The sequence below is a fragment of the Crocodylus porosus genome, unplaced genomic scaffold, assembly GCF_001723895.1.
Source record: "Crocodylus porosus isolate Cpor-Errol unplaced genomic scaffold, CroPor_comp1, whole genome shotgun sequence".
Classification (NCBI taxonomy): domain Eukaryota; kingdom Metazoa; phylum Chordata; order Crocodylia; family Crocodylidae; genus Crocodylus; species Crocodylus porosus.
The window spans coordinates 44590422-44617168 of record NW_017728907.1 but is presented as its reverse complement, the minus strand read 5'-3'; the positions used below and the strand labels follow the sequence as shown (position 1 = coordinate 44617168).

At 62.0% G+C, this 26747-nt stretch overlaps 2 protein-coding genes across 2 annotated transcripts in view; one reads left to right on the top strand and one right to left on the bottom strand.

The window, feature by feature from the left end:
- Window positions 1–958: 958 nt before the first annotated feature.
- Window positions 959–24576, bottom strand: TIE1 (tyrosine kinase with immunoglobulin like and EGF like domains 1). The gene is made up of 23 exons (XM_019531258.1): window positions 23977–24576; window positions 23119–23406; window positions 18149–18259; window positions 17840–17995; window positions 16987–17118; window positions 15999–16139; window positions 15460–15588; window positions 14967–15112; window positions 14513–14657; window positions 14031–14189; window positions 13547–13684; window positions 12692–12982; window positions 7589–7879; window positions 6871–7061; window positions 6517–6727; window positions 6006–6116; window positions 5605–5795; window positions 4039–4152; window positions 3829–3899; window positions 3199–3239; window positions 2694–2790; window positions 2174–2273; window positions 959–1695 (listed from the first exon to the last, which is right to left on the bottom strand). The coding sequence occupies exons 1-23, from the start codon at window positions 24023–24025 to the stop codon at window positions 1624–1626; spliced, it is 3375 nt and encodes a 1124-aa protein (XP_019386803.1). The 5' UTR covers window positions 24026–24576; the 3' UTR covers window positions 959–1623.
- The window catches only part of LOC109307379 (E3 ubiquitin-protein ligase TRIM56-like), a 30439-nt gene continuing 27182 nt past the window's right edge, over window positions 23491–26747 (top strand). The window contains exon 1 of the mRNA XM_019531262.1: window positions 23491–23503. The gene's annotated coding sequence lies outside the window, so the exon portion shown is untranslated. The remainder of the gene's footprint in view (window positions 23504–26747) is intronic.

Sequence of the window (26747 nt, the reverse complement as noted above, 5' to 3'; positions counted from 1 at the left end):
TAAAGCCGTGCCAGGGGTCCTGCAATGACCTCGGCCAATTCCTTGAGTACTCCGGGTGGAGATCGTCTGGACCGGCTGACTTGAATACATCCAGTCCCTCCAGAAGTTCCCTAACTAGTTCCTCACTAACCCGTGGCCCAGGTGTGCCTCGCCCGGGGCCTGAGGGAGGCCCTGCAGGGAGGTGGCTGTTCTGGTCCCTACTTAGGAAGACGGAGGCAAAGAAATTGTTAAACATGTTAGCTTTGTCGTCTGGTGTGACAACCAAATTTCCCAATGTGTCCTGCAGGGGCCCCACATTACCCGGGACCTTCTTTTTGCCCCCCTACGTATTTAAAGAAGAACTTCTTATTGTCCTTAATCCAGGAAGCTAGCCCCAGTCCCATCTCTGCCTTGGCCTTCCTGACTGCCCCCCTCCATCTGCTTCTTTTCACTGGGTGTATACCACCCTTTTAGCAAGGAGACATTCCCGGATGTTTTTGGTGAGCCATGGAGGCTTGTGTGCTCTCCTGCTCCCTTTGATCCTCGTTGGGATTACCTCCCTTTGGGTTTGGAGGATCATCTCCTTAAGGAGCGACCACTCTCCTTGGACACCTGGCTCCCCTCCCCTCTGGGACCTCAGTGCATCCCTGACTAGTCTCCTTATCTCACTGAAGTCTGCCCTCCTGAAATCTAGGGCCGCTGCCTTGCTGCAGGCCTCTGCCACCTTGCGCTGAATGGTGAATCCCAGGAGGCAATGATTGCTGTCGCCCAGGTGGTCGAGCACCCGCAGCCCCCTCACCAGGTTGTCACCTGTGGCCAGCACCAGGTCCAACAAGGCATCTCCCCTGGTGGGGCTGTGCACTCCTGGGTTAGATGGAGGTCCTGCACTCTGTCTAAGAACCTACGTGAGCGGTCAGACCTGGCCCCCAGGCCCTTGACAACTTGCCAATGCCCTATGCCCGGTCCCCAAGGCAGCTGGTCCCATGCATTGTGTTTATTGGACATGAAGCAGGCGCCGCAACAGCCAGGCTCACCAGCGGTGGGGCAGTATGTGGCTGTGCTGGGGCAGTCCTGCTCCCCACCCACACACCAGGGGAAGCACATGGGCACCAAGCCCTGTAGAAGATCATGCCTATCCCATCCCTGATGCCCAGCAGCAAGTCCAGGCCCACAGGGCCAGTCTGCAAGCTGGCCGGAGTGAGCAGTCACAGAGAAAATGCCGGGCCTGGGGCTCTGCTCTTCCTGAGCTTGTGTCTCTGCCTCACGGGGCACCAGGATGCAGCATCTGCTGGCTCCCAAGACAGGGGCTCCCGGAGCCCACAGTTCTCTGCCCTGCCAGGGTATGGCAAAGTCCCATGGGGCAGGGCAGGAGACAGGCAGCTCTTTGGCTGGCCCCCGCTCCGACCTGCAGCAGCTGGGAAGCACTGTGGGCGATGGCGCAAGTCCCGCTGGGTGCTGTAGCCAAGGGGCTGAGGTGCAGCCCCGCTGCGCCGGTGCTGCAAGCTGGAAGGTGTGCAGGCAGTGGCGCTGGGACAGGCCAGTTTCCCGTGTCCCTGCGGGGCCAGGCTGTCATGCCCTGAGCCCTGTGCCCCATGCCAGCCGGTGCGTGGCATTTCCAGGAGGGCCGGGCAGGTGCGGCGCGGCTCAGGCCTCCTCCGCTGTGGCGTCGATCCCCGCATATGTGAAGTTCTCAAACAAGGACATGTTCACATAAGCCTGGAGGGGAGACAGGATCAGCTCCGGGCCGGGGGAGACATTGAACCCCAGCAGCAGCAGGGGACCCCTGCCCGCACCCCCAGGTGCCTCGGCTAGGACCTGGGAGGTGGCGAGTGCTGTCTGGGTGACTGTGCTGAGTGCCAACAGAAGTGGACCAAGGCCACGCCTGAGGTCGCACCCCCTTCCCCAGTCTGAGCCAGGGCCCCGGGCGGAGGCCTGTGCTGCTGGGGGCTGTTGCTGCTGCCCAAGAGATGGCAGCAACCTCCTGTGCCCTCACCCCACAGAGCCCCGACAGCCAGGGCTTACGGGGTCCTTCCCACCAGCACCCTGGGCAGGGGCAGGGGCAGGGCCAGGGCTGCCCTTGCATTTGCCCCAGAGCTCACTCAGCCCAGCTGCAGCGTCCTGCCACCAAGGTCAGCAGGACTCCCGGTCCCAGCAGGAGCATGGGGGGGTGGGCCAAGGGCATTTCTGCAGGTACCTTCCTGGCCTCCAGCATGCGGATGAGCTGCAGCGAGATCTGGGCGAAGGGCGGGCGCTCGTAGGGACGGTCTCTCCAGCACTGTCGCATCAGCTCATACCTGCAGGCAGCACACAGGGTCACAGCTGGAGGGCACAGGGTGCGGGGAGGGCTACATGGGGACGACTGGGACACTGGGGATGGGTCACTAGCACTGACTCCATAGTGCCAGGGGGCTGTGGCAGGGTGGGTGCCAGCAGCTCTCCCTCCCATGGCTTTGGGCAGGGGTATTGTGGCAGCCCATGCCACCAGGACTAGACAGGCAGGTAAGCATGAAAAGCCATGCAGCGTGGCCTGGCCCTGCCCTGTCTCCATGTCACCCAGCATCGCAGTGCCACACAGCATGGCCTGGTCCTGCCCCATCCTGGTGCCACACAGTGCAGGTGTCAGAGCTATGAGCACCTGGGGGGGCGAGGCTGCCAGCATGGAGCCGGAGGATGGAGCCGCTCGCGCCTGCCCCCACCTGGGCTGCAGCACTTACACCTCATCATCACAGTTGCGTGGCTTCTCCATGCGGTATCCCTGTGGCAGCTTCTCGTAGAGCTCAGCACATGTCATCCCACAGTACGGCGTCCCCCCTGCGCAGCGCCAACCACCATCAGGCCCGCACCAGCCTGACCTGCCTCCACCCCCAGCCCCGCTGATGGCCAAGGCTGGGCCAGCCACTGCCTCCCACAGGCCTGGGCAGAAGTCCTGTTCCAGGGTAGGCAAGTCCCTGCCCAGCAGCTCCCCGCTGCCCCCCTGCCCCAGGTGACCACCCTTCCCTCCCCAGGACAAGGCCTGAGGCAAGAACTTCCCCCCCGGGGGAGGGAGTTGTGGGGAGCAGATATGCAGAGACCCCCCGGGGCTGGAACCGGTGTGGGGCAGATGGACAGGGACCCCCTGGGGCTGGCTGGGGGGGCAGGCATGCGGGGACCTCTCTAGGGCTGGGACCCCAGATGAGGAGCACGGGATGACTGTGGGGCTGAGCCCAGGTGGGCACCTACCCAGGCTGACGATCTCCCACAGCAGGACCCCGAAGGACCACCTGAAGGAGAAGGAGATGGTAGGCACCAGTGCGGGGCTGCCAGCAAGGCCAGCCCCATAGCTTGGTCAGGGCCCGGTAGCACCAATAGGTGTGCTAGGGCCTGGACACAGAGCAGGCGCATGCTGTGGGAGCAGGGGCACTGGGACTGGGATGGCTGCTGGGCGCAGGACGAGGACGGCCACTGGGAGCAGGGGTCAAGTTCTCCAGGGCCAGGGCTGGGTTCCTTGGGACGGCCGAGTGACGCCCAGCACAGCAGGCCCCATCGTAGCGCCTGCTGGGACAATGGGAGAATGGAAGCCTCTGCAGGCCCGGGCCCGGGCCCAGGGAGCTCTGGGTTGGGGGTGCTGGACAGAGGTGGCACGAGTGCTGGGAACAGGAGCTGGGAAAGTCTGGGGGCAGGACTGCTTTTGCTGCAGGGGGGACGTGAGAGGGGGGTTAACCCCATGAAACGACTCCCCTGGCCCTGCAGCTCAGCAGGGGCACTGCTGAGGAACTGGGATGCGGCACTGAGGGCTCCTGGCACCAGCAGTCCTGGCGTCACTGGGGCAGTTGGGGGGATGCGGGGCACAGCCACGGGGGCATCACTCACACATCACTCTTGGTGGTGTAGACGCTGTAGTTGAGGGACTCAATGGCCATCCAGCGGACAGGCAGGCGGCCCTGGGGACACACACATGGTGACATTGGGGGGGGCACAGGAAAAAGGCACTTACCCTCCACGAGGGGAGAAGGGTTCATGCCCTGGGCACGGGCAGCTGCAGGCCTGCCCAGTGCACTGACATGCCTGCCCTGTGCTCACCATTGTTTTCTTCACGTAGACCTCCTCCCCCCGGGACAGGCCGAAGTCCGCGATCTTGGAGGCCAGGTTCTCTCCCACCAGGACATTCCTGGCCGCCAGGTCCCTGTGGATGAACTGAGACGGAGCCCGAGCCCGAGTAAGCCACCCCTGGGGCCACAGCAGCCCCCGGCCATGGCACTGCATGCCCCTCCCCTGCCCGAGCCAGGCCTCGCATGCACCCAGACCCGGGGGCACCCCTGGGCCCAGAAGGTCTCTCCTCCCGTCCCTGCCCCAGCCCTGCAGCAGCTCCTCCAGGGTGGAGATGCAGCTGGATCGCGCAGCTGCACTGGCTTTGCCTGCACTGCACTGCACTGCACTGGCTTCCCAGAGTGGGGGGAACAGGCTCAGGGGGACATATGAGGGCTCACAGAGTCATAAGGTCCCAGAGCCGGGGAGCTGGTAGAGGCCTGTGGGGTCACATCTAGTCGCAGCCCTCCCTGAGGCAGGATCAGCCCCATCCAAACCAGCCCAGACGAACCCCATGTCCGACCTCTGAGGAACGTGACAGTCACCCTGACACAGCCCCAGGCATCACCCCTGCCTCGGCCCCCAGGAAAGCAGGGGGGCCCTGGCCACCAACATCCTGCTGCTGTTAAAGTTGTCAATATGAGCTGAAGAGATTTTGGGCAGAAGCCATGCCCCTGCTGCAGAGGAGGGCCACTTCCAAGTCCAGACCAGTCTGAGCGGGAGGGAAATCCCTTCCTGCCCCAGTGCAGCACAGGGCTGAGCCTGAGCACAGGAGCAAGACCCTCCCGCCAGGACCCTGCGGGTCAGTGCCAGGAGCATTGGCACAGCCCAGCCCCATCCCCAGCCTGGGCTGCGGCAGCCCCAGCGCCTCTGGAGGAGGCTTCAAACCCCAACACATGGAGCAGAAAGGGGGAAGCCAGCAGCGGGGCAACCGGCACCACCCAGAAACCTGAGCGATCCCCAGGGCAGAGCACAGGCATCACTGTGCCTGATAATCCCCACCCGGGGGCTATCCAGCCTTTCCTGGACCCCCTCTAGTGCTGGGGAGTCCACAGCCGCCCTGGGCAAACCAAACCCTGCTGCCTTCTTTGCGGCACTGACCAGCCCCGGTCCCGTGCTCTCAGGGCTGTGCTCTGGGTACTCGCAGCCCCAGGCACCCTGGCACCAGCTCCTGCTTCCAGCGGCCACGCTGCCCCCTTGGCCTGGGCACTGGGCGCTGGGCACTGGCTGCTCCTGGGAGCAGGGCTGGGGCAGCAGCAAGGAGTTGGGACGCGAGGGCTCAAGCCTCCAGCAGCTGCGCTGCACGGGGGCCAGACCAGGGGAAACAAAGCCTGCCCGGGCACCGGCCAGGGCCGCCCCTCAGCGCTGCGGAGCTGGGGGCTGTGGAGTCTGGGGCAGCAGGCCACATCACAGTCACTCCCCGGAGGCAGGCTGTGCCAGGCTATGGTGCCCAGGGTCATGGGCCAGGGTCTACAGGGGACACGGCTGGGACACGGCCACTGGCCCCAGCATGGCCCAGTGCCTCGGCAGCAGCAGGCAGAGAGCAGGCCAGGGCCGCACCTGCTTCTCACTCAGGTATTGCATCCCCTTGGCCACGTCAGAGGCGAACTGCAGAAGCTGCTGGGAGGTGAGCGTGGAGGCTGTGCCATGCTCCTTGGCGAAGGCTGGGTCAGTCTCCAGCACGCGGCTCTTCCGCAGGAAGTCCAGCAGGTTCCCGTACGGGGCGTACTCGATGGCGATGTACAGGTAGCCTGGGGGGGGTGCTGTTAGTGTGGCGGGGGCAGGGCCCCAGCAGGGAAGGGGGCAGTAGGATGAGGTTTAATAGGAAGGGCCCCAGGCAGGGCACGGGGTGGAAGCAGAGGGAAGAAGTGGTCCCGGGCAGGCCAGGGCGCAGGAGGCAGGGGCAGGACTTGCCCGGGCAGGACAGGGCAGGGCAGGGGTCCCATCGCGGCAGCACCCACCTCTGTTCTCGCAGGCACCCAGCAGGTTGATGATATTGGGGTGGTGCCCCAGCTTGCACAGCACCTCCAGCTCCCCTGCGAAGTCCCGGTGGTCGTTCTCCGACGCAAACTCTGCGCCAACAGCAGTGGCTGCAGGAGTGGGATACGCAGCCGGACAGGCCCCTGCCCCCCCACCGCCACAGCCTGGCCCTGCGTCCCCTTGGCCTGGAGATGTGAGCTCTGTGCAAGGCGGTGGGGAAAGCCAGGCAGCCGCAAAGCCCCGGGGGTCTCCCAGCCTGCATCCCCAGCACCTCCAGTGCAGCCCCTGCCCCTACCCCTGGCCCTGCCCCAGGCTGCGGGGTGCAGCCTGGGCGCTGTGTGGAGCAGGTGTAGCCCCATGCGGCCCAGCCATCGGGAAGGTCTCAGTGGCCGCAGGGTCAGCTCCAAGCTGCCCAGTCTGTACAGCACAGCCTGTGCTGGCCCGCACTGCCCACCCCAGTGGGCACGGCCCCATCACAGCCCCTGGCCCCACCTTTCAGCATCTTGATGGCAGCATTCATCTTCAGACCATCCTTCTTGATCATGGCGCGGATGACCTGCCCGAAGTTGCCCTCCCCAATCATGTCCTCAAAGGTGATGTCCTCCCACTCCAGGATGGGGTAGCTCAGGGGCTCGGGCTGTGGCTTTGGCCGCCGCGTCAAGGTCAGCGTGCCTGAGTTGAACTGCAGGATGGTCTCTTCCCCCTGCCAGGCGAGGGGGCAGGGGTCAGCAGACTGCTGCTGTCCCCAGGCCCCCCCATGTCTGCTGCATGCAGACGAGGCTGGGGGCACCCCAAAGTCACAGGTTATGACCTGGACCGGGGCTGCTCGGAGCCGAGGGCACTCACTGAGCCTGACTGGTAGGTGAAGGTGCGGCGGCGGTGGAAGAAGTTCTTGATGAGGAAGAGGGAGAGGAGGCCGAGGAGGATGGTGATGCAGGTGACAGACACAGAGCCCACGATGGCCAGGAGCAGCTGCTGGCCAATGCCCGAGGGCTGCGTGCCCTGGCTCTCCAAGCTGGGCACTGGGCTCAGGGCACCTGCAGGGACCAGGCTCGGCTCACAGCTCTGCTCCTGCCATCCTGCCCCCCTCCCCCCGCCCAGTGCCCTGGGAAAAGCCCCCCTTCCTGCCCTGGCTGCAGCTGGACCCAGACCCCTCAGAGCCACATGTGGGGGTGTAGGTCCCAGTCGCTCTCATGCCAACCCAGCAGGGCTCATGGTGCACGATTTTGGCCAGCCACCACCATCCTTCCCACCCCTCAGCTGCCCCTAGGACATGGGCGGGTCCTTGTTCCCCTTCCCTTGGCCTCCTGCTCTTCTCCTTCCTCACTTGTGCTCTCACAGGTAGCTCGCAGGGACACCCAACCCTGCGACTGTCCCGGCTCAGCAGGGTGGGCATAGGACCGCTGCCGTCTGGCATGCACTCTGCAGAGGACGGGGAGGGAGCAGGGCAAGGGTCTGGGCACAAGCTGCCAGGGCTGCACGCACAACTTGGCTTGGCTTGGCTTGGCTTGACCTGGCCTGGCCCAGCTCAGCTCCCACGCGTGTCTCTGAGGGCCCCACTCACCGTCTCCCAGGTTCTCCACGCGCACCAGCTGGCTCCACTCGCCTGGCACGTGGGAGTTGGCGCGGACCCGGAACTGGTAGCCGGTGCTGGCGTTGAGCCCACCAAGAACCTTGGAGGTCTCGGCACCGCTGTCTGTGTCAACCCACTGGGGCTCACTGGAGCCTCCCAGCTGCTGCAGCTCCACCGTGTATTTGCTGATGCCCCCGTTGGGGTACTCGGGGCTCTGCCAGCTGAGCCGCACCATGCTGTCAGCCACGGGCTCAGCACGCAGCAACCGCGGGGAAGAAGGGCCTGGGGCAGACACGAGTGACAGTTAGTGCCACAGGCAAATGGCGGGGCCTGGGAGCTCAGAGATGCCCACAGGTAGGGAAGAGCCCCTTGGCACAGGCAGGGCACATGGCTCGCAGCCATGTGCAGATGCAACATATGCATACATGGATGTGCAGGCCCCTCAGCACAGGAAACACGGGTCCCCCATGCGGCATATGTGCCCTACGCAGACACAGGTCCAGCCCCTGCACCCACCCAGAAGCATTGTAAGGCAGGGCTGCAGGGCCAACGCCCTCAGCACACAGAGGAGGGAAGGGCAGGAGGACCCTTGCGAGGGGGCCCCCATGCACCCTGCCTCCAGGGAAGGGGGCTCTGAGCCGTGCCCCGGGAGGCCATTGCCTCACATTCAGCTGACGTTGGGCTTGCTGCAGCTCAAGCCAATCCCTTCCCCCTTCCCACCCTGCCACCCATGGATGTGGAAGCACTCGGCACCCTCGTCCCTGTGACCTGTTCACACTGGGGGGAAAGCGATGTCCATCCCCCTCCTAGCACTGCGTGGACTAAACACACCCGGTTCCTCCAGCCTCTCCACGGCCCCGTCTCCTGTCCCCTCCTTGCATACGCAGCTTGCCTTTGCCATCGCACCACACCTCCTCAAGCACGTGGATCCCTGGCCCAAGGCCTCACAGGGGCTAGGCAGAGCAGGTGAATCAGTGCCTGCACCATGCTGCACTCCTGGATGTCCTGCCTGGACCGAGCCCGCAAGGCAGATTCGCTCTACGTGCTCTCAGCCTCAGACGTGCTCCTGCAGTCTGGCCCCACTCCAGCCCATGCCACGCAATGCGTGCAGTCTCCCTGCCAAATCCCAAATCCCCCCAGTGCTGATGAACTGCAGCAGGTAACACGGTGCTCCGGTCAATTCAGCCCTAGCCTGAGGTCTCCTCTTCCCTCTCAAGTCTCGCCCAGGCTGTGGTGGATCTGCTGGACAGACCAGCTCCAGGACAGACCCAATGGACACACCCAGCTGGACCCAAGCTGCTGAGAGCCGGCCCTGCCATGTGCTGCCTGGCCACTGAGGCATCACGGCTGCAGACCCCTGATTTCAGGTTTCAGCTCCTTCTTGGAGCGTCGCTGTTACAGCTCTGCCTGCTCTCAATGCCCAGCTATATCCGGCCCTGCCGGGGATCTCCCTAAGACTTACTCCTCCCTGCCAGCTTGGGCAGTGGCTCTGGCATCTAATCACACTCTAGTTTAAACACAAGCGCCCCTGAGACCCGGCGGCTATGGTGACTGGCACCTCCAGAGCACGATGCCCCAGCAGCTGACGGCCTCACACCCCTGGCATAGCAGAGGCGGGAGCTGTGTCTCCTGCACGTGCCCCAGGGCAAGGGCTTGGTGGGGTTTGCTCTGACTGGGGAGGAACTCCCGTGCCCAAGGACAGACGGCATTGCTCCCGTCCGTGAGACCACACCAAGGCCAGCACAGGCCCCCAGGGAGCCTGCAGCCTCCTGCGCCAGTCTTGTTCAGAGATGGGGCGAAGGAGCTGCAACCATGGAAGCACGGAGCCGCGGGGCTGGCAGCGACCTGCAGGGTCACGTCTAGTCCAGCCCCTCCTTGCGGCAGAATTGGCCCAGTTCAAACCAGTGCAGACAAACCATCTTCTAAACTCTTCATAAAATTACTGTCACCCCTGACACAACACAAAATGTTGCATGTGACCCTGCCCCAGGAAAGCAGGGGAACCGCGGCAGCCAACGTCCTGCTTCTATAAAAGGTTGCTCACAGAGGCTCAAGCGATCCTAGGTAGAGGTCCCCTCCATTACAGAGGAAGGCAAAACCCCTCCAGCCTGCACTAAGCTGACCAGGGGGTAAAATCCCTTTCCTGGCCCCAAACATGGTGATCGGTCTCAGCCTGAGCACACAGGCAAGATCCTCTCGCCTGGACCCTGTGGGGCTTGTCCTAGCAGGAGCATTGGCACAGCCCAATCCCCATCCCTGTCCTGGGCTGCAGCCAGCACCCAGCACCTCTGGGTGAGGCTTAAAACCCCCTGAACATATGGAGCAAAAAAGGGGGTGAGGGGGCAGCCAGCATAGCCCAGAGCTTGGGACACGCTTATCTCGGCCACAAGCCCCAGGAGCTGACACAGGAATCACAGGGGAAATGAGCTAAGCAGCTATGGCCTTGGTGATACAAGGGCCAGGTGGGGGCATGATGACCAGGCTTGGTGTCACCCCCAAGGCCTAAGAGGGAGGTGTTATGAATAGGGCTCCCCAGGGGTTTGTCCTGGGTCCAGCACTGGCCAGGAGTGTCCCAGAGGATGGGATGGGGTGGTGTGCGCACTGAGCGGATCTGCAGCAGGCACCAAGCTGGGACAGCAGACATTTCGGGTGTAGGATTCAGGTTCAAAACTGCCTTGGCCAACAGGAAAATCCATCTAAATTTGGCCAGCTGGATTCAGCAGGGACTGGTGCAGAGGCTTGTCTGGAGCGAGGGGCTGGCTGGCAGGGGGCTGCAGGCAGGACTTGGGCACTGGGGGGGCAGCAGCTGAACAGGAGCTGGGAGGTGGGGGGGAGTTGTTGCAACAGGCCAAGAGCAGCAGCAGGCAGCAGGTAAGTGGCTCTTTCACCCTGTTTGGCAAAGCCTCATCTGGAGGATGTCTGGTTTTGGGCACTGACAAGGACAAACTGGAAAGAGCTTCATAGTTTCATAGTAGATTGGGGTCAGAAGGGACCTGAATAGATTATCTAGTCTGACCCCCTGCCACTGGCCGGAGCATGCGCTGGGATCACACGACCCCAGACAGGTGTTCATCCAACCTCTTTTTCAATTTACGCAAGGTAGGAGCGAAGGCCACTTCCCTAGGAAGTCGGTTCCAGATCCTGGCCACCCTAATGGTGAAACAGAGCCTCCTAATCTCCAACCTGAACCTACTCTACAGCAGCTTCTGGCCATTGTTCCTCGTCACCCCAGGTACTGCCGGGGGGAATAGGGCCCTTCCTATTCCCCGCTGATCTCCCCTAATGAGTTTGTAGGCAGCCACCAAATCCTCCCTCAGCCTCCGCTTGCTGAGGAGAGGTTTAGAAAACAGGCCAGGAAAGGCTGGCAGAACTGTGGTTATTTAGTTGGGAGAAGAGCAGTTTGAGAGAGATCTGGTAACAGTCTTCAAATACAGAAAGGATTGTTATAAAGGTGAAGTCAGTCTCCAGAGGTTGAGTCCATCTAGTCCAACACCCTGCTCATCCCCAGCCAAACCACCCCAGACATCCTTGTCTGACCTATTCCCAAACTGCACATATCACCCCAGCTGCACAACTACTGGACCCATTGCCCAGAGACACGAAGAGTACCCAGACCTGCCCCAGGCAATGCAGGGGGATGGGGCGGGGAGGATCCCATTGCTGCAAGGCTGTTAAAATGCACTCAAGACCCCAGAAAGAGGCCATGCCCCACTTCAGAGGAAGGAAACACACACACACAGTCTGCACCAACCTGACCAGGGGTAAAACTCCTTTCTGATCCCCAAAGCAGTGACCCTGCTAAACCTGAGTGGAAGGACACCCTCTATCCAGGACCCTTCAGGTTTAGGCCCTAGTAGAGTACCACCAGCATGGCCCAGTCCAAGCCCCAGCCTGGGCTGCAGCCAACACCCAGGTCTCCCAAAACTCCCTGACACCCAAAGCAACAGAATAGGGGAATTCAGTTGCTCTTTGTGTCCAGGGGACAGGACAAGACAACGGGCTGATGCTGCAGCAAAGGGCTAGAGGCCGATCGCTGGAGAGCCTCCAGCTCTGTGGCAGTTTAGCCCTGGAGCGCACAGCCTAGTGAGGCCGAGCCTCTGGGGCCCTGGGCATTTTAATGACAGGAGAGATGAGCCCTGGGCTGGGCTGGCTCAGACGGGCTGATACTAGCTGGAACAGGGGGCTCGACTGGGGTGGCTTCTTAGGGGTCTGGGCAGCCCAGCTCCCCCAGCCCAGGTGCGAGGAGGGAACCAGTGCCTCCCCTCCCATGCACCCAGCAGCACATGGGCACAGCGCAGGAACCGCCTATAAGTTTATTAGGGGAGAACAGCAGGGAGTTGGGGATGCGCTGTTTACCAGAGCACCCTGGGGAGTAACTAGGAATAATGGGTGCAAACTAGTGGAGAGTAGATATAGGTTAGACATTAGGATGAATTTTTTCCAGAGTCTGGAACGGGCTGCCGAGAGGGGTGGTGCTGTCACCTAACTCGGAGGTCTTCAAGAGAAGGCTTGACAGTCACCTGGCTGGGGTCGCCTGACCTCGGCCCTCTTTCCTGCCAGGGGCAGGGGGTTGGACACAACAATCTGCTGGGTCCCTTCCGACTCCATAATCTATGAATCTATGAACCACCCTGAGTCAAACAACTTTGGAGGGTGGCAGAAAGCCAGGACTTTCCTTTCCAGAAAACAAGCCAAGGAAGGAAACAGGGAGTGACAGAGCCAGCCAACAACTGCCAGCATATGGGCCCTGGCATGCCAGCCACTGTGCAAGGGGACAGCTGAGCCAGCCCCAGGCTTCGGGCAGCAAAGGACAGGGACGAGCTCCCCCCTCCGGGCCTGAGCAACTGGCCAGGTGTGCTCAGGCCCTTCCATCTCCTGCAGCGCCAGGCACGGGTCCCTGCGGAAGGGGGAGCAGGCAGAAGGGCCGCAGGCCAGTCTTGCATCCCAACCGCACAGGCTATTCCCATCACCCACCTAGGTCAGCGACTCCTGTGGGGTCTCTGGGAGACTGCCCAGCCTGCCCTCCCTTGCCAGCAGCTCCGTGGATGCCCTGGGCAGTGCTGGGACTGGCCGGCAGGGGCAGAAGTGACCCACCTTTGCTGTTGATGGTGACGCTGCGCAGGTCGGAGGGGGGGCCCAGGCCAGTGCAGTGGTAGACAAAGACCTGCAGGCCATACTGTTGGTTGAACTCCAGGCCGGGGATGCGGGCCGAGTGCACAGACATGGAGCTGACGTTGGTCTCTTGAACAAGTGCCCCGGCAGCGTCAAGGAGGCGCACGATGAACCCGTGGGCCGGCTCGTGGCTGCTGGGCACCCTCCAGCTGACGTGCAGCGTGTTCTTCCCCTCCACGGACCAGCCCTCGATCACAGGCTGAGCCGAGGGCTCTGTGAGGGGGACAGCAAAGCCTCTGTGCCCCTGGCCTTCCCGGTGGGAGCTCTGGGTGCAGGGAAGGGAGGAAATCCTCGCTGCCCCTGCTCCCGTCGGAGCGGAGCCGAACCCGGCGCTGAGGGGGTGCGCGAAGCCATGGGGGCGGCGTGCCCAGCTGGGCACAGTGACATGCCAAGGGCCATGGGGGAGCCGAGGGAGTGGACTGATGGCACGGGACAGGTCTGGCCATGGCCGGGGCGGGCAGCCGACACCATTTCTGCCCAGGCATCCGAAGGGGCTCAGGGTGGTGGAGCTGATTGCCAGGGCCTGGTGTGATGGGCACGGACAGCGCCAGCCTGAGCTGCGGGGCGACCTGCCAGGTCACTCATGGCTTCCTCGTTACTCCAGGACTGACCGACAAACCCGCCGGGGGGGGCCGGGAGTCACTGCCTGTCCCCGGGGTTGTGCAGTCCAGGCAGGCAAACGGCCTTGGGTGAGCATGAGGGTGTGGCAGGGCAGGAAGGGGCATGATGGGCTCCGGCGCTTTCTCCTGCCCCGCTTGGGGCCATGCCTGCACTCACCCTGGCACTCTGTCACCATGATGGCCTGCGGCCCCGTGGCCCCCTCGCCGTTCTGCCCCGGGCGCCTCAGCTGCACCCGGACGAGGTAGGCGGTGACCGGCTGCAGGTTCACAAGTGTGATGCTTTCACTGTGGTTGACTGTGGGTCACAGAGCATCTGTCAGACCACGGCCCTGGTGGCTGGTCCTGTGCAGGCGTCTCCCCCCCCAGCCTCCTGGACCCCAGGCGGCTGGCACTGCCGCCCCCTCCCTCAGCCCTCCCCACACTGCAAGATCGGCAGAAATGCCCCACACGTGTGACCCATGCTCAGCCCAGCTCCTGCCCTCAGGCCCTGGGGCTCTCCTCGTCAGGCATCCCAGCTGCCAGCACCCTGCAGCAGCCTGGCCGTGCCCTTCGCTGTGCCGCAGGCAGTGCTGACGCTACAGCTGCCCTGGCTCCTGTCTCCGGCTCTGCCCAGCCCCACTATGTGGGCTAGGCCCTCCTACCCACGATGGACGACCATGGCGAGGGGATGTCCTGGCGCCTGTAGAGCACCTTCATGGAGACGATGGGCCCATCTCCAGAGAAGCTGTCCATGGGGGCCACCACGAGCTGCCGGCTCCGCTTGGCCAGCAGCCGGGGGGCACCCTGCGGCTTTGGCGGCACTGGGGGGGAAAGGTGGAGGTGTCGTGAATGAAACCAACACCCGTGAGGTGCTGGGAGCACAGATGCTGGGAAGCCCCCTCCTGTGCAAGGCTGAGCACGGCTGCTCCTGGGCTCCTCCGCTCTGCTCTGGGTGCCCAGGGTAGGCCTGCAGCCTGCACTGCCCTTGCCACGGCATGCGGCACACGGCACTCGCTCTGCCCAATAACAACCCTTGCCGGGGGCCACAAGGCCCATGCCACAGCCAGCGGGAGGACGAGGACGCAGCACCGTCATGGCAATGGTGCTGCACCCCGCAGCCCTGGAAAGCCCTGGTCCCACTCACCTCGGACGTGGACCTTGACCCGCCGGCTGTCCTGGCCACCAGTGGTGGAGACCCGGCACTCCCACAGTCCCATGTCCCCCAGGGTAAGCGGTGGCACCACAAACTCGAAGGTGGTCTGGTTCGTTACCATGATGGCTTTGCTGGCCTGGGAGGCAAAGAGGGCAGCTAGGAGCAGCCTGCTCAGGAGCCTTTCCTGGACCTGGAGCATGAAGCAGGCTGTGCCAGGCTGGGGCAGGGGAGCTCTGGGACCAAGCTAGCCTGGGCAGCTGGACCCGCAGGGTGCATACGGACCTGGGGCCCAGGTCCTGGGGTATTGGCATGGGCAGCAGGGGTGCAGCTGGTCAGGACAGGACAGGATGGGAGCAGGGGGTCACAGCATGAGCTGGGATGGTGACAGGCAGGGGGTGGTGGGGGCAGAGGCAGACATGTTGCAGGGCAGGGGTCAGGGTAGCACCTTGAGCAGTGTCCCATCGACCAGGCGCAGCTCGATGCTGTCCCGCACGGGCAGCGGGTTCCCCGTGACGACACAACTGATCACAGGCTGCGAGCCCAGGTTGAACTCCAGCTCCGAGGCCAGGTTGATGATCTGGGGGATCCGGTCTGGGGAGACACAGCAGCATGCAGAGCCATGCCCAGCTGCTACCTCGCTTCCCACCCCCCACCTGCCAGCACCCGCAGGCTCTGCAGCCGCCCAGGGCCTGGGCTCGAGCCCACCCTTCTCCAGGGTCTCAGGACTCCCCAGAGGTGCTGTGTCCCCCCACAGTGGAGCCCAGGCCTGCTGCTGGGGTCAAGCCCCCCCAGCTCCTTCCCTCCCTCCCATGCAGGAGGGGCAGGCAGCACAAAGCTGGCTCTGCCCAGCCCAGGGGACCGGATGGCTGTGCATGGGCTGTGTCCAAGGCCCTGCTGCTGGGGCACTGTGTGGGGTGCTGGAGCCTGGCTGGCCTTACCTGTCTTCTCGCAGTACTGCCCATGCCAACCCGAGGGGCAGACGCAGCCACTAAAGCGGTTGCAGGTGCCTCCGTTCTGGCAGCGACAGTCCAGGGCGCAGTCAGGGCCGTAGTGTCCGAGTGGGCAGGCTGCAGGGAGAGCACAGAGGCAGGGGTCAGCCCAGGTGGTAGTGCGGGCTCAAGCCTGGTTGGGACAGTGTGGGTCTAGCCACCACAGATGGGGGCTGCTTGACCCAGGGGCAGCACAGGCTGGGCAGGGACCCACGCAGGTCTGCCCTGGGGTGCATGGCCCGGACCCCAGCTCTGCTCCAGCTCTCTGTGCAGTGCCAAGGGGTGTCGAGGGGGTATGTTGGCACTGGCCCCAGAGCTGCTGGACAGCAGGGGCAGGGGCAGGGGCAGGGCAGGGGCAGGCTGGTGTGGGGGGGTGGGAGGAGTCCCTCTGCCAACGGGGAGTGAAGCCAGTTGCAAGCAGCAGAGCTGGCCCCAGGGTTATGTCGGGGCACAGCACAGGTTGGGAGCACAAGTCTGCACAGCTGTACCAAGGGTGCACTGGGGGCCGCTCCAGCCGGACGCGCAGGAGCAGCCGTAGGGGTCGGGCAGGCAGAAGCTCAGGCCCCGGCAGCCCTGGTTGCTGATGCATTGTTCCTGGCAGTTACGGCCAAACCGGCCCTCTCGGCAGGCTGCAAGACAAGAGCGCATTTTGTTAGCTAGCTGCAGGTCGCCGTTTGCTGCCCTCCGCATTCAGAGCCCCAGCCTGCAGGGCTCACTGCCACACCAGCGTGAGCTCCCTTGGGCGCCACGCGACCCCAACCCTCCCTTGCCAGCCCTGAGCAGGGGCCAGCAGGACCCAAGCCCTCTTTTCTGGGTGCTATGGCTGGCCTGTCCCATCTCCATGCTGTGCAAGCCAGACCCTCGTGCTGGCCCTGGCCTGTCCTGATCTCACCTACCCAGGGGTCCTGCTCGGGGCAGTGCCCCTCCCTGCTTAATCTGCACCTTGTTTTTGCTCCGAGCAGAAACCTCTAGGAAGGTGCTTGCGCCTTTGCTTACAGGTGTGGGGTTGGGTGTGGGGGCACGAATGGAAGTCACAGGCCAATGCCCCGTCAGGTGTGGACACCGCAGGCTGTGCAGCAGGCGGCAGTGGGGCAGGTGGACAGGAGCTGGAGATGCCCCTGCCAGGGGGCGGGCAGGGCTGCACTGACCCCCCCAGGCGGTCGGGCGTCTGGGTGTCAGGAAGGTGGCGAGAGCCAGCAGGGGCAGAGGCCACGTGGCAGCAACGGCAGCCGCACGGCACCTGGCTGCAGCTCAGTCTGCAGAGATCACCCAGGACAAGAATAAGTGGTAAGGACAGTGCTGCGAGCTGCCCGCACAGGAGGTCTCAGCTCTCCAGCAGACACCAGCCTGACCACAGCCTTCAGCCCTAGCCAGATGCCAGAGAGCTGGGAGAGCACAGGCGCGGGTGCCCACCCTCGTGCCCTGGGGACCCCGGCTGCAGGGGCCGCGTGTGCAGACGGCTGGCCAGGCACGCACCTTTCTCGCAGCGGGTGCCCATGAAGCCGGGGGGGCAGAGGCACTCGCCAACGTGGTCGTGGCAGACGCCACCATTCAGGCAGTTGGGACAGTCCTTCTCGCAGGCCGGCCCCCACTTCCTTGCTGCGCATCCTGGGGACAGTGGGAGGCTGAGGGCTGTTGTGCACCCCAGGGTGACCAGTGCCCGATGAACACACCGGGATGCTGCCCCATGCTCCCCCTGCCGCTGGTACATGATGGGTTGCCCGCCCCAAGCCCCATCCTGGGGACGAATTGTATGGGGGCACCGGGTATGGGGTGGGTGCAGGACACAGCCCTGGCCTAGATGGTCTCGTCTCCCCACACATTCACCCTGGGCTCTGCCTCCCTCCCCGCTCCGGTGTCTCGGTGTGAAGGCTTCTGCCGTGCCCCAACCCCCTCACCCTCCCTGCCACCCACAGCGGGGCCCCTTGCCCACTCCCATCCACACCTCTCACTGCCCCTCTGGGGTACTCAGGCCCTCTCCAGGACTTGTGACTGATGCCAGGACGGCCCCATGGGCACAGCACTGCTGAATGCAGGAGGTGCTGCTTCCGGCAATGCTGGGGGCTGAGGGCTGCTTGCAGCTGAGCTGGGACATGGCCAGGCCTGTCCTTGGCCAGGTTCTTGCCCGGGTCACTCAGAGTGGCATGCACCGAGCTTGGGCACATCTTCTGTGCCCTGAGCCCCCCATGACCACTCCCTTGCCCCAGAGGCTTCCTACACAGCTGGAGCCTGGGCCCCCACCCGACCCTGGGGGCCGGAGGCACTGAAGGATGGGGGGGATGTGCCTCCCTGTCAGGCCTGCGAGCAGTGCCAGGCCTATGGCCCTCACCTCGCACAATCAGCCTGAAGAAGGCACTGGTCAGGGGGCTGTCCCCAATGAAGGTGGCGCTGTATACCCCATTGTCCTGCATGCCCACATCCCAGAGGGTCAAGGAGAACAGGTCGTCCTTCATCTCTCCCTTGTGTGTCGTCTGGTAGTAGGAGCCTGTGCCAAGAGACCATGGGTTGGTGCCTGCTTCTGACCCCAGAGGCTGAGGCCAGGGCTGGGCCCAGCCCAAGCCAAATGCTGCCCTGTCTCCAGGCCCCTGGGGCCAAGTGCCCTGTCCTGCCACGGGAGCAGTGTGCTGGGGTCACTTGCCGTTCCTCTTCCACATGATGTCCATGTTCTTCCTCTTGATGACCTTGGCAGTGAAGGTGGCCGACTCGCCGATGTTCACAGACTGCGTGGCTCTTACCGGGAACAGGGGGGCTGTGAGGAACGGGGAAGGATCACACGCTGCAGAATGGGGGGGGCCTCCAGGGTCGCTGTGCACATGGCCTCTGGGTGCTGCAAACCCAAGGGAGTCCCTGCCCGTGGCTGTCTCAGCACAGTAGGCTCCTTGTGCCCTCCCCAACCGCGGGTCTGCTTTCTCAGCCCCCCGCGCCTGCCCACTGTGGGTGTGCAGTGACCTGCCAGACGGCCTTGTGGCTAAGGACATTGAAAGCCAGGCTGGAGAACTGGCCTGGCCCTGGCCACGGGCTGCTGTGTGAGGCTGTGGGTACGGCACTGGACCTCGGCCACTCGCAGCTTGGTGCTCGTCGCGCTCTGGCCACCCACGAGACACCAGCAGGGAAGTTGTAACAGCCAAGCCGGCCAAAGCCCAACTCTGGGCACCTTCTGCTGCCGCCCACAGCAAGGAGACGGAGGGCTTTGAGTAGCTCAGCTGTCAGACCTTTCTCCTCTGCCATGCAACAACGCAGGATCCCTCACAGCGGGGCCGGCAGGGCCCTCCTGCAGCCACCGCCGGTTCAGCCCCCTGCCCCAGGCAGGATCAGACCTGCCAAAGCCGCCCAGCAAAGTGCCTGATCAGCCTAAAATCTGCCTTTATAAACCACAACACTCCAGTAGAGAATGAGACTGTCTGGAAGAGCCACCAAAACAGCCCACAGGAACCTGCTACGGGACAGAAAGAAATGCTGCTGTGACCGCACACCCATGGTGGTCGCACACTCCCCCGCATGGGAACTGATCAGAAGACCCAGCAAACAGCCACAGCCCGTACCCACAAAGATGAGACCTGGAGAGAAATATTACCAGCCCCTCCGCTCCTGGCTTTCAAGCAGCCCCCAGCCTTGCCCAGCTCACCATCAGCACCAACCTCTCTGCTGCCCGGCAGACATCCAGCGGGACACAGCCTGGCCGTGGCAAGAAGTGCTTAACCTGTCAGCATGTCTCCCCTGCCACCACGACCCAGGCCCCATAACGAGACCATCAGGAGCCCTGGCTCCTACATGCCTTTTCCAGTTGAAAGATACCAGATCCAACATGCCAGGTACCCTCGTGGCAACTATGTGGGTGAAGCAAACAGGAACTCCGCACCACAATGAACTCACGGGAAAAATATGAAGGCCAGACTCACGCACCATTAGGGGTACATTTCTCACAGAACAACCACTTCCCCTCTCACCTCATGCTCATGGGAAATCTACCCGATACCTTTAAAAGGCAAATGAGGGAACAACAATTCATAGCAGCTGGACACTAAGAACCAAGGATAAACACTAATATCAGGCTTTATGGCATGGCGTATTTCACCCAACCTCTAAACCCTTTCCACGCAAGAAGTGAGCCAGACCCTCCTGTCTTGTGATCTCCCAGTGATCACTTCTTGTCTTCTGCTGGCTGCGTCTGCTGCCCAAGAGTCTCTGCCCCTTCCCCTGTCATCAGAGGTCTGAGGAAGAACGTCTTGGATGTGAAATGACTGTATCCCCACTGTACAGCTGGTCCAGTGCAAGACATCACCTTAAGAAACCCTGCCAACCTGCTCCTGAAAGTTTCCAGTGCTGGGATTTGGCAGCCTCTGGAGTAGGTGACCTACTCCAATGCCAACCTGAACCTCCTTGTTACAATTTAAGCCCATTATCTCTTGTTCTCTCCCACCCCGTCATAGAGAACAATTGATCTGGTCCTCTGCTTGACGACCGTGTTTGTACTTGGAGACTTATCAGATCACTCAGTCCCATTTCCCAGCCTTTCCTCACCCAGGGACTTCCAGACCCTGCTTCATGGTTCCTGTGGATGCAGCCTTCCAGACAAGGGTCTTTCCAGAGCCGGAACAGCGCGAAGTATCCCTTCTCCTGCCTTGTGCATGGCACTTCCCTACAACTCTCAGCTACAGTTTCCCAACAAAAGCAGCTTGAGGTCAAAACAGAAGAAGTCTGGCATGTTGACGAGCGTCCCATCAAGAGAAGCCAGGCCAGGCCCACCCAGGCCTCTCTACGGCCTCCCATCACACGCCCCACATAGAGGCTCTCAGGCAGGAAGTTGCGAGACCACGTGTCTTCTTGCCTGTTCTTATCACTCTGGGCTTGTCGTTGCCTTTTGGGCCCTGGCCTGTGCCAGGGGCAGTGCAGCTATGTGGGCTGGGGGCACCTGCCAGCACCAAGCAGGGACGCTAACATGGCAGGAGGCAGGGGGCACAATGGGCAGCCCTGGGGAACCAGAGGCCAGGGCAGGGAGACCCACTGGCAACGGATAGGGAGTGCATGTGGGTGCACTTGCACCCCCTGAGTGTGGCGGTGCACCCCCTGCAAAAAGGCACCACTGACACTACCGGGGGTGTCTGCGAGTGGTCGTCACTCACCAGCCCCTCGCCACCAACATGGCCAGTGGCATCTGCGGTTGTCCATAATTGCTGCTGGCTGCCGCTGCTGGTGGTGTCTGCGGGTAGTCGGCAACTGCTGGTCAGGGCTCACCAGCCCCTGCTTAACCTGCACCTTGTTTTCAGTCCAACCCCACAGCCAACAGCGCTGTGGCTGCTTGCGGGAGCTCCCTGTTTGCCACTGCCACACTCCCGCTGCCGACAGCACTTCCGTCACCTGTGGGAGCTGGCCATACCCCCCAGCCTCTGGGGGCATGGCGTTCATGGGGAGACTCTTGTATTTCCTCCCACCCCATAACACCACATAGGTGCTGGCTCTGGGATCTGGCAATGACTTGGCTAAGCTGTGCCCAGGGGTCACCCCACTGCTGATGCCACTTCTTTTGGAGCCAAGGCCACTGCCCCCCACAGAGCTGCAGCCCATCTGTCCACAGCTGGGGCAGGCTGTGCACTCACATCCTGGGCTCCGTCTCCTCTCAGCCACCTTCACACGGTGCAACCAGTGCTCAGGCTGCATTGGCACAGATGCCATCTCCCCTACCAGCCTTCCCAGCTGGACACCATGTTCCCACTGGACGTGTAGCCTGCAGCCCCACAGCTTGCTGCAAGGCCTGAGGCTCCAGGCTGCCACCAGGTTTGTGGCAGCTGTGCCCATGAGCACAGCGCTGTCACCGGCTGAGTGCAGGGGAGCACAGGGACAGGGTGGGCAATGGCCACCCTGAACTGAGTACTGCCACCCTTCCAGCCCCAGCAGCCCCCAGTCTCGGGCCAGCGGGCAGCCTCCTAGCCCTGCCAGGAGCACCCAGCAGACACCATCTCCAGTTGCCTGGAGGCAGCCAGGCCAAGATGCGCTCTGGGCACAGCTCGGCCCCACAGCCTGGCGGCCACAGGAAACAGGCTCCACCACTGCTTCTAGCCAGACCCACCCTGGCTGGGACCGGGACGCCGAGGCCAAGACGACGCTACGTTCCCTGAGCACCATGGTGGTGATGGCTGGGAAAGCTTGGACAGTGCCTCTTGCACAAAAATGCAAGACAGTGGCTGGGGCAAGACTGGGTTGTGGTGGCAAGTCTGCAACAAAGAAAATCAAACTCTGCTAATGGTTGCAACCCATTAGGCATAGAAAAAGTGGAGCTTGCAGCACACAGTAGCAGACCAATGCCATAAAATAATAACAGTCATGATAACAGTCCTCAGTCTTCTACCACACCTGAGCCTAAAAATAAGAGTGATGATTCCTTTAAAAGGAAAAGTGTTGGCAGAGACCTGACACACTCATCACATGTGTAACTAGCGAAGGCAAGGACACTACATATAATACATTTCAACTGAACTAGCAACTAAAGAAGACAAAAGTCTAAATATGTATTTCAAGCAAAATCTGTAAAAGGTGCATTGAATACAGGAAAGATGTCCTGTACCTGACAAAAAAAATGCATGCCTTGCTAAACACATCCTCATATTTCTCAAAACAGGCATCCAATGTCTCACTCATTCACTGTCTGTCTGGAGTTTTGTACATAGATCATCACCGGACAACCTATTGCAAATTTGCTCCATTGTTAAACAAATATCCAAAGACAAGTCTGGTAACCGATGCCTTTAGGCATCCTATTTAGCCAGTCAAGACCCATCACATTTAATTGCAGAGCTAGTCAGTAGCTGCAAGAAACATAAGTTTTCACACCTGGACAAATCCAAAAACAGGAATCAGGCAATTTAACAATTGTAATGTGATGCTCACCCTTTTCCTCCCTGTTTTGTTTGGACTTTAATTGACTAATCTTCAAGGAAAAAGGTACTGAAGCTATACAATTAAACCGTATAAAAGCAAAATAGAAGTGCCAGCAAGGTGTGCAGTCCAGGGAAGATCAAGAAGCCATCCTGCACCCAGCCCACCAGTGAAAGACCACACTCTGTGACAGCTGTAAAGATAAGAACCGCTTCCTGCCTGCTTGAGTAAAAATCTCTTGCAGCTAAAATAATACAAGGACTATGATAGCTCATGTATTAAATATTAAGAGTCTTTTTCTGTCATTTAGTTTTGTAGCTTATTGGTAGTTATTAAAGCAAGCCTTTCTGCTATTCATCAAATGAGGGTTGTGTCAATTTTTAAAGCACTAGGTCTAAAATTTGGTTTATAAGTGCAACAGCGGGGGGCTCCAGTCCAGGCTCCTGGGCAGCGCCCACCTCTGCCCTTCTGTATGCACCCAGCACACCCACTGCAGCATGAGGCCCCAGGGTGTGCACAGCCCAGAGCCAGGGGGTTTGCAAGGCCACCCTCAGAGCCCCTGGGCCTTGTTCTGCTGTGAGCCTGGGGTCTGGCTAGCTCACAGGGGCTCTGCCCTGACTTTACTCCCCTCAGCACCAATGCCCCCTTCCCACAGGCACTCACTGCATAGCACCACCGGCCCCTACTCCACAGGCACTGCCCCCCTGCCCTGCCTGCCTGCCTGCAGGCACTCACCATTGTGACTGTTGTGCACATAGATCACCTGGGCTTGCTCGGTGGGGGTCTTGCCCAGGCAGTACAGGATGCCGACCAGGTTGGCTACGGAGAAGCCTCGGGCCTGGACCTCGCTGCTGCGGTTGCGGTAGTTCTGGACTCGTGTCCCAGACGACACCATCACGACCTTGTTGTCCCGCTCAATCTGCAGGGAGTTCACGTTACGCTCGCCCATCACGCAGGAGAGGTAGAAGCCCTTGTGGGATGGGCTCTGCACGTTGGCCACCAGCGTGATGTCCAGGATGGCACCTGCATGGTGGTGAGAGGGGGTGAGTGTGTCAGTGACCATGGCCAGACAGGCATAGCAGGGAACCTGGGGGCTCCTGACCCCTGCCCCAAGCCATGGGTGTGCTGTGCTTGGGAGCGAACAGAGCAGCGCCTGGTCCCACCTGCCCTGTGCCCTCTGTGGGGTCAGCACAGGGGGTGGGGGGCTACCAGAGCCCTCTCCTGAATGACCGCAGCCTCCCCAGATGCATGGCTCATCCCAGGTTGGCACCATCTCCTGGGCACGTGATTGCACACGCAGAGCTCGGGGTCCCTTCATGGTCCCCGTGAACCCAGGCCCCGTCCCATCCCAGCGAGCGGGCAGACTACCCCTGTCTTGCTGCTGGGCTCCAGCCAGGTCTCAGGGTCCCCCCACAATGGCACAGGCACCCCTGCCCCAAGCCTGCCTTGTCTGCAGCTCCCTGTAGAGAGTCACCCCTGCTCTGTCCTGTTCCTGGCGCCACCCACCATGGCTGGCTGCTGCGCCAGGGCTCCTGTGTTGGCCAAGGAGCCGGAAAGCCGTCTTAGCCCAAGCTTGCAATGGGAGCATATTACCTGCCAGCCCCAGGAGGAGGAGGAGGAGGAGGTAGATCTGGAGCCCCATGGCCACGCAGCACAGCCTGGCCCTGCCCGGTGTCAGAGAGGTCCAGGCATGCCCAGTGTCGGGGGTGGCACCGGCTGGCTGGGGGGAGGCCCCTGCCTGCTTGGCTCCTTTAGTGCCAGGCCCTCATCGCTCGCTCTTTTCCAGGCATGCTCATCTCTCCTCCTCGCCGTGGTCAGGGTGGGTGAGTAGAGAGGAAATGGGGCGAGGTTTCCCGTCCCTGCTCCGTGGACTCCCCAGGCGCCACGGCTCTGCTGTGCTGGAGGCTGGACGAGCGGGAGGCCCTTGGAAGGAAGCGAGCTGGCCTGGTCTCAGCTGTGGCACTGCTCAAGGAGCTGGCTCCTGTCCCTGGCCCGTGAGGGCTGGCACAGCCCGTCCGGGATCCCCTACGCCTCAGGGCTGCCCCAGCCCTGCTGTACCCATGGCCGCAGCCCGCGAGGAGCTGGCCGCCTGCTGCAGCGTCGGGGTGCCGCCGTGTCTTATGAGCCCATCGAGCCAGGAGGCAGCTGGAGCTGGAGAAGCTGTGCCTGCACGGTGACTGTGGGATGGACTGGGGTCGGGGGGGCCAAGGGGCCGCAGCGAGGCAGAATCCTGTTTCCCATGCAGCGTTTCCTGCTCTCCACCCATTGTTCTGATCCATCCCTGACTCCAGGAGCAGGGAGCGAGCCGCAGCAGGGCAGGGAGGGGGGAGCTGTGCAGCCTGTCCCAAGGAGCCCATGGATGGCACACGCCGGTCAACGCACAAAGCGGCTCCCACGCCCCGGCCATAGCTGGCAGGGTCCCGTGAGTCGGGCACCTGGTGCCCTGCTCACTTGCTCACTGGAGTTGGGGGGTGGCAGGGAACCAAGGCCTGAGGGGCTCCTGCCAGCACCCCCAACACTGAGCCCACCAGAAGCCTGGAAAAGGGTGGGTGTGGGGGGACGCTCGGGGGTGCCCAGCTCCTGCAGGGCAGAAGAAGGCACCCACAGCCAGAGCTCCACCACCCCACCGCAAACCTGACGTGCAGCCCCTTTGCGCCACCCTGTCCCAGTGGACGCTGGCACTGGGGGGTTGGGAAGGGACAAGGGAGGCATTGCTGGGCAAGTCTGCAGCAGGGAGAAAGCAGGGCAGGTGGCACTCTGGAGACAGATGAGGCTGCATCCAGAGAGGCTGCAGCTCTTGCCAGCTCACAGTGCCCCTTTGCTGCCTGCATGGCCAGACAGGGCAATCCCTACGAGAAGGGCCGAACGGGCACTGAGCTGACAGTGTGTCTGGTGCAGAAAGGGACAAGCCCGAGGCGGACACCTGAGCCTCGCACACCCATCACTGACCCCAGCGAGGCTGTCTTAGACAACGGACCTTTACCGATGAACTTGAATGCGAAATTGCAGAAGCAGCAAGTGGAATCACCCGCAGACTAGAGACTCCCTGTGCTCATCCCTGTTCCTCCCCTGGCTGCTATAGCCCCAGATCCCCACGGGCTAACTGCTGCTTGTCCCTGGGGGCCTGTTCAATCCTCCTTCCCTGCTCTCAGCAGTGCACCCCCTGCCCCTTGTATGCAAGTGCCCTTCTATTTAGTGACCCCCGCACAAGTCCATTCATGGTATCTGAAGGTGCAGCCCTACCTTGCCCTGCTCTGCTCTGCCCTGCCCTCTGCCCCAGAGGCCGGGGCCACTTTCACCCCTCCATAGCAGAGGCCCAGCACTTCCTCCAGCTCCAGCGCTGGGGCTGCCTGGGTAGCGGGGTGCAGAGGAGAGAACAATAGAAGCGCCTGTCTGGTAAACAAGCTGGGGAGGAAGTTTGAAGCAACAGAGCTCCCAGGTCTCCTTGACCCACTTCCAGCCTGTCTCCTGCCTGTCCTTCGGGCACAGGAAGGACCTCCCCAGCTGCAGGGCAAACCGCTGAGCTGGCAGGGTGCAGGGCCACTTCACCCAGCCTGTGTTGCACTGCGCGGGACCCCAAACTCTGGGACGCACACAAACCAGAGAGGCCACAGTGCACAGCCAGGAGTGCAAACCCGGCCCCTCTGTGCACACTGGACACTGCCCATGGCATGGCATGCTCAGACATGGCAGTGACTGCAGGAAGGGCACTGCACACAGGGCAAGTCCAGCCCCAGAGAAAGTGCTGTGAGCTTGGCCTAACCCACTCTGTGCTGTTTCAGCCCCTGTTCCCAAGGAAAACCTTGCGCTGCCTGGGGGCAAAGCTTTTAATGAGCAGTAGTTGGTGTCCTGGACCTGGGCTGTATCCAGCTGGAAATCTAAAGAAAACATGGACAGGAACAGGAAATCTATTCATTGTTTCCAGCTATTTGCATCGCGCTCCAGGGAGGTGCAGGGCCCAGCTGAGCATGGAGTGACTAGAACAGACCCGACCTCTGCTGCACCCTTGCCCGCTCCTTGTTGTGCAGGTGGGAGCCTTGCCCCCGGCCAGCGCTGCATGCACTCAGGCCCTATCGGTCACAGCAGTGCCGCTGTCAGCGTGCAGGAGCCCAAGAGGCTTGTCCGTTCCTGGGCAGAGACTTCACACTGGCAAAGGGCCTGAAAAATGTTGGGCATGACCATGATTAGGTCCGGTGCCTCCAGCCACAGCCCCCCAAAGACATGTCCTGTGACCAGTGGGGTCCCTCAAGGCTCTGTCCTGGGACCCATCCTGTTCAGCATCTTCGGTAATGATGTGGACATTGGAGTCAGGAGTGGACTGGCCAAGTTCGCCGATGACACCAAACTTTGGGGCAAAGCATCCA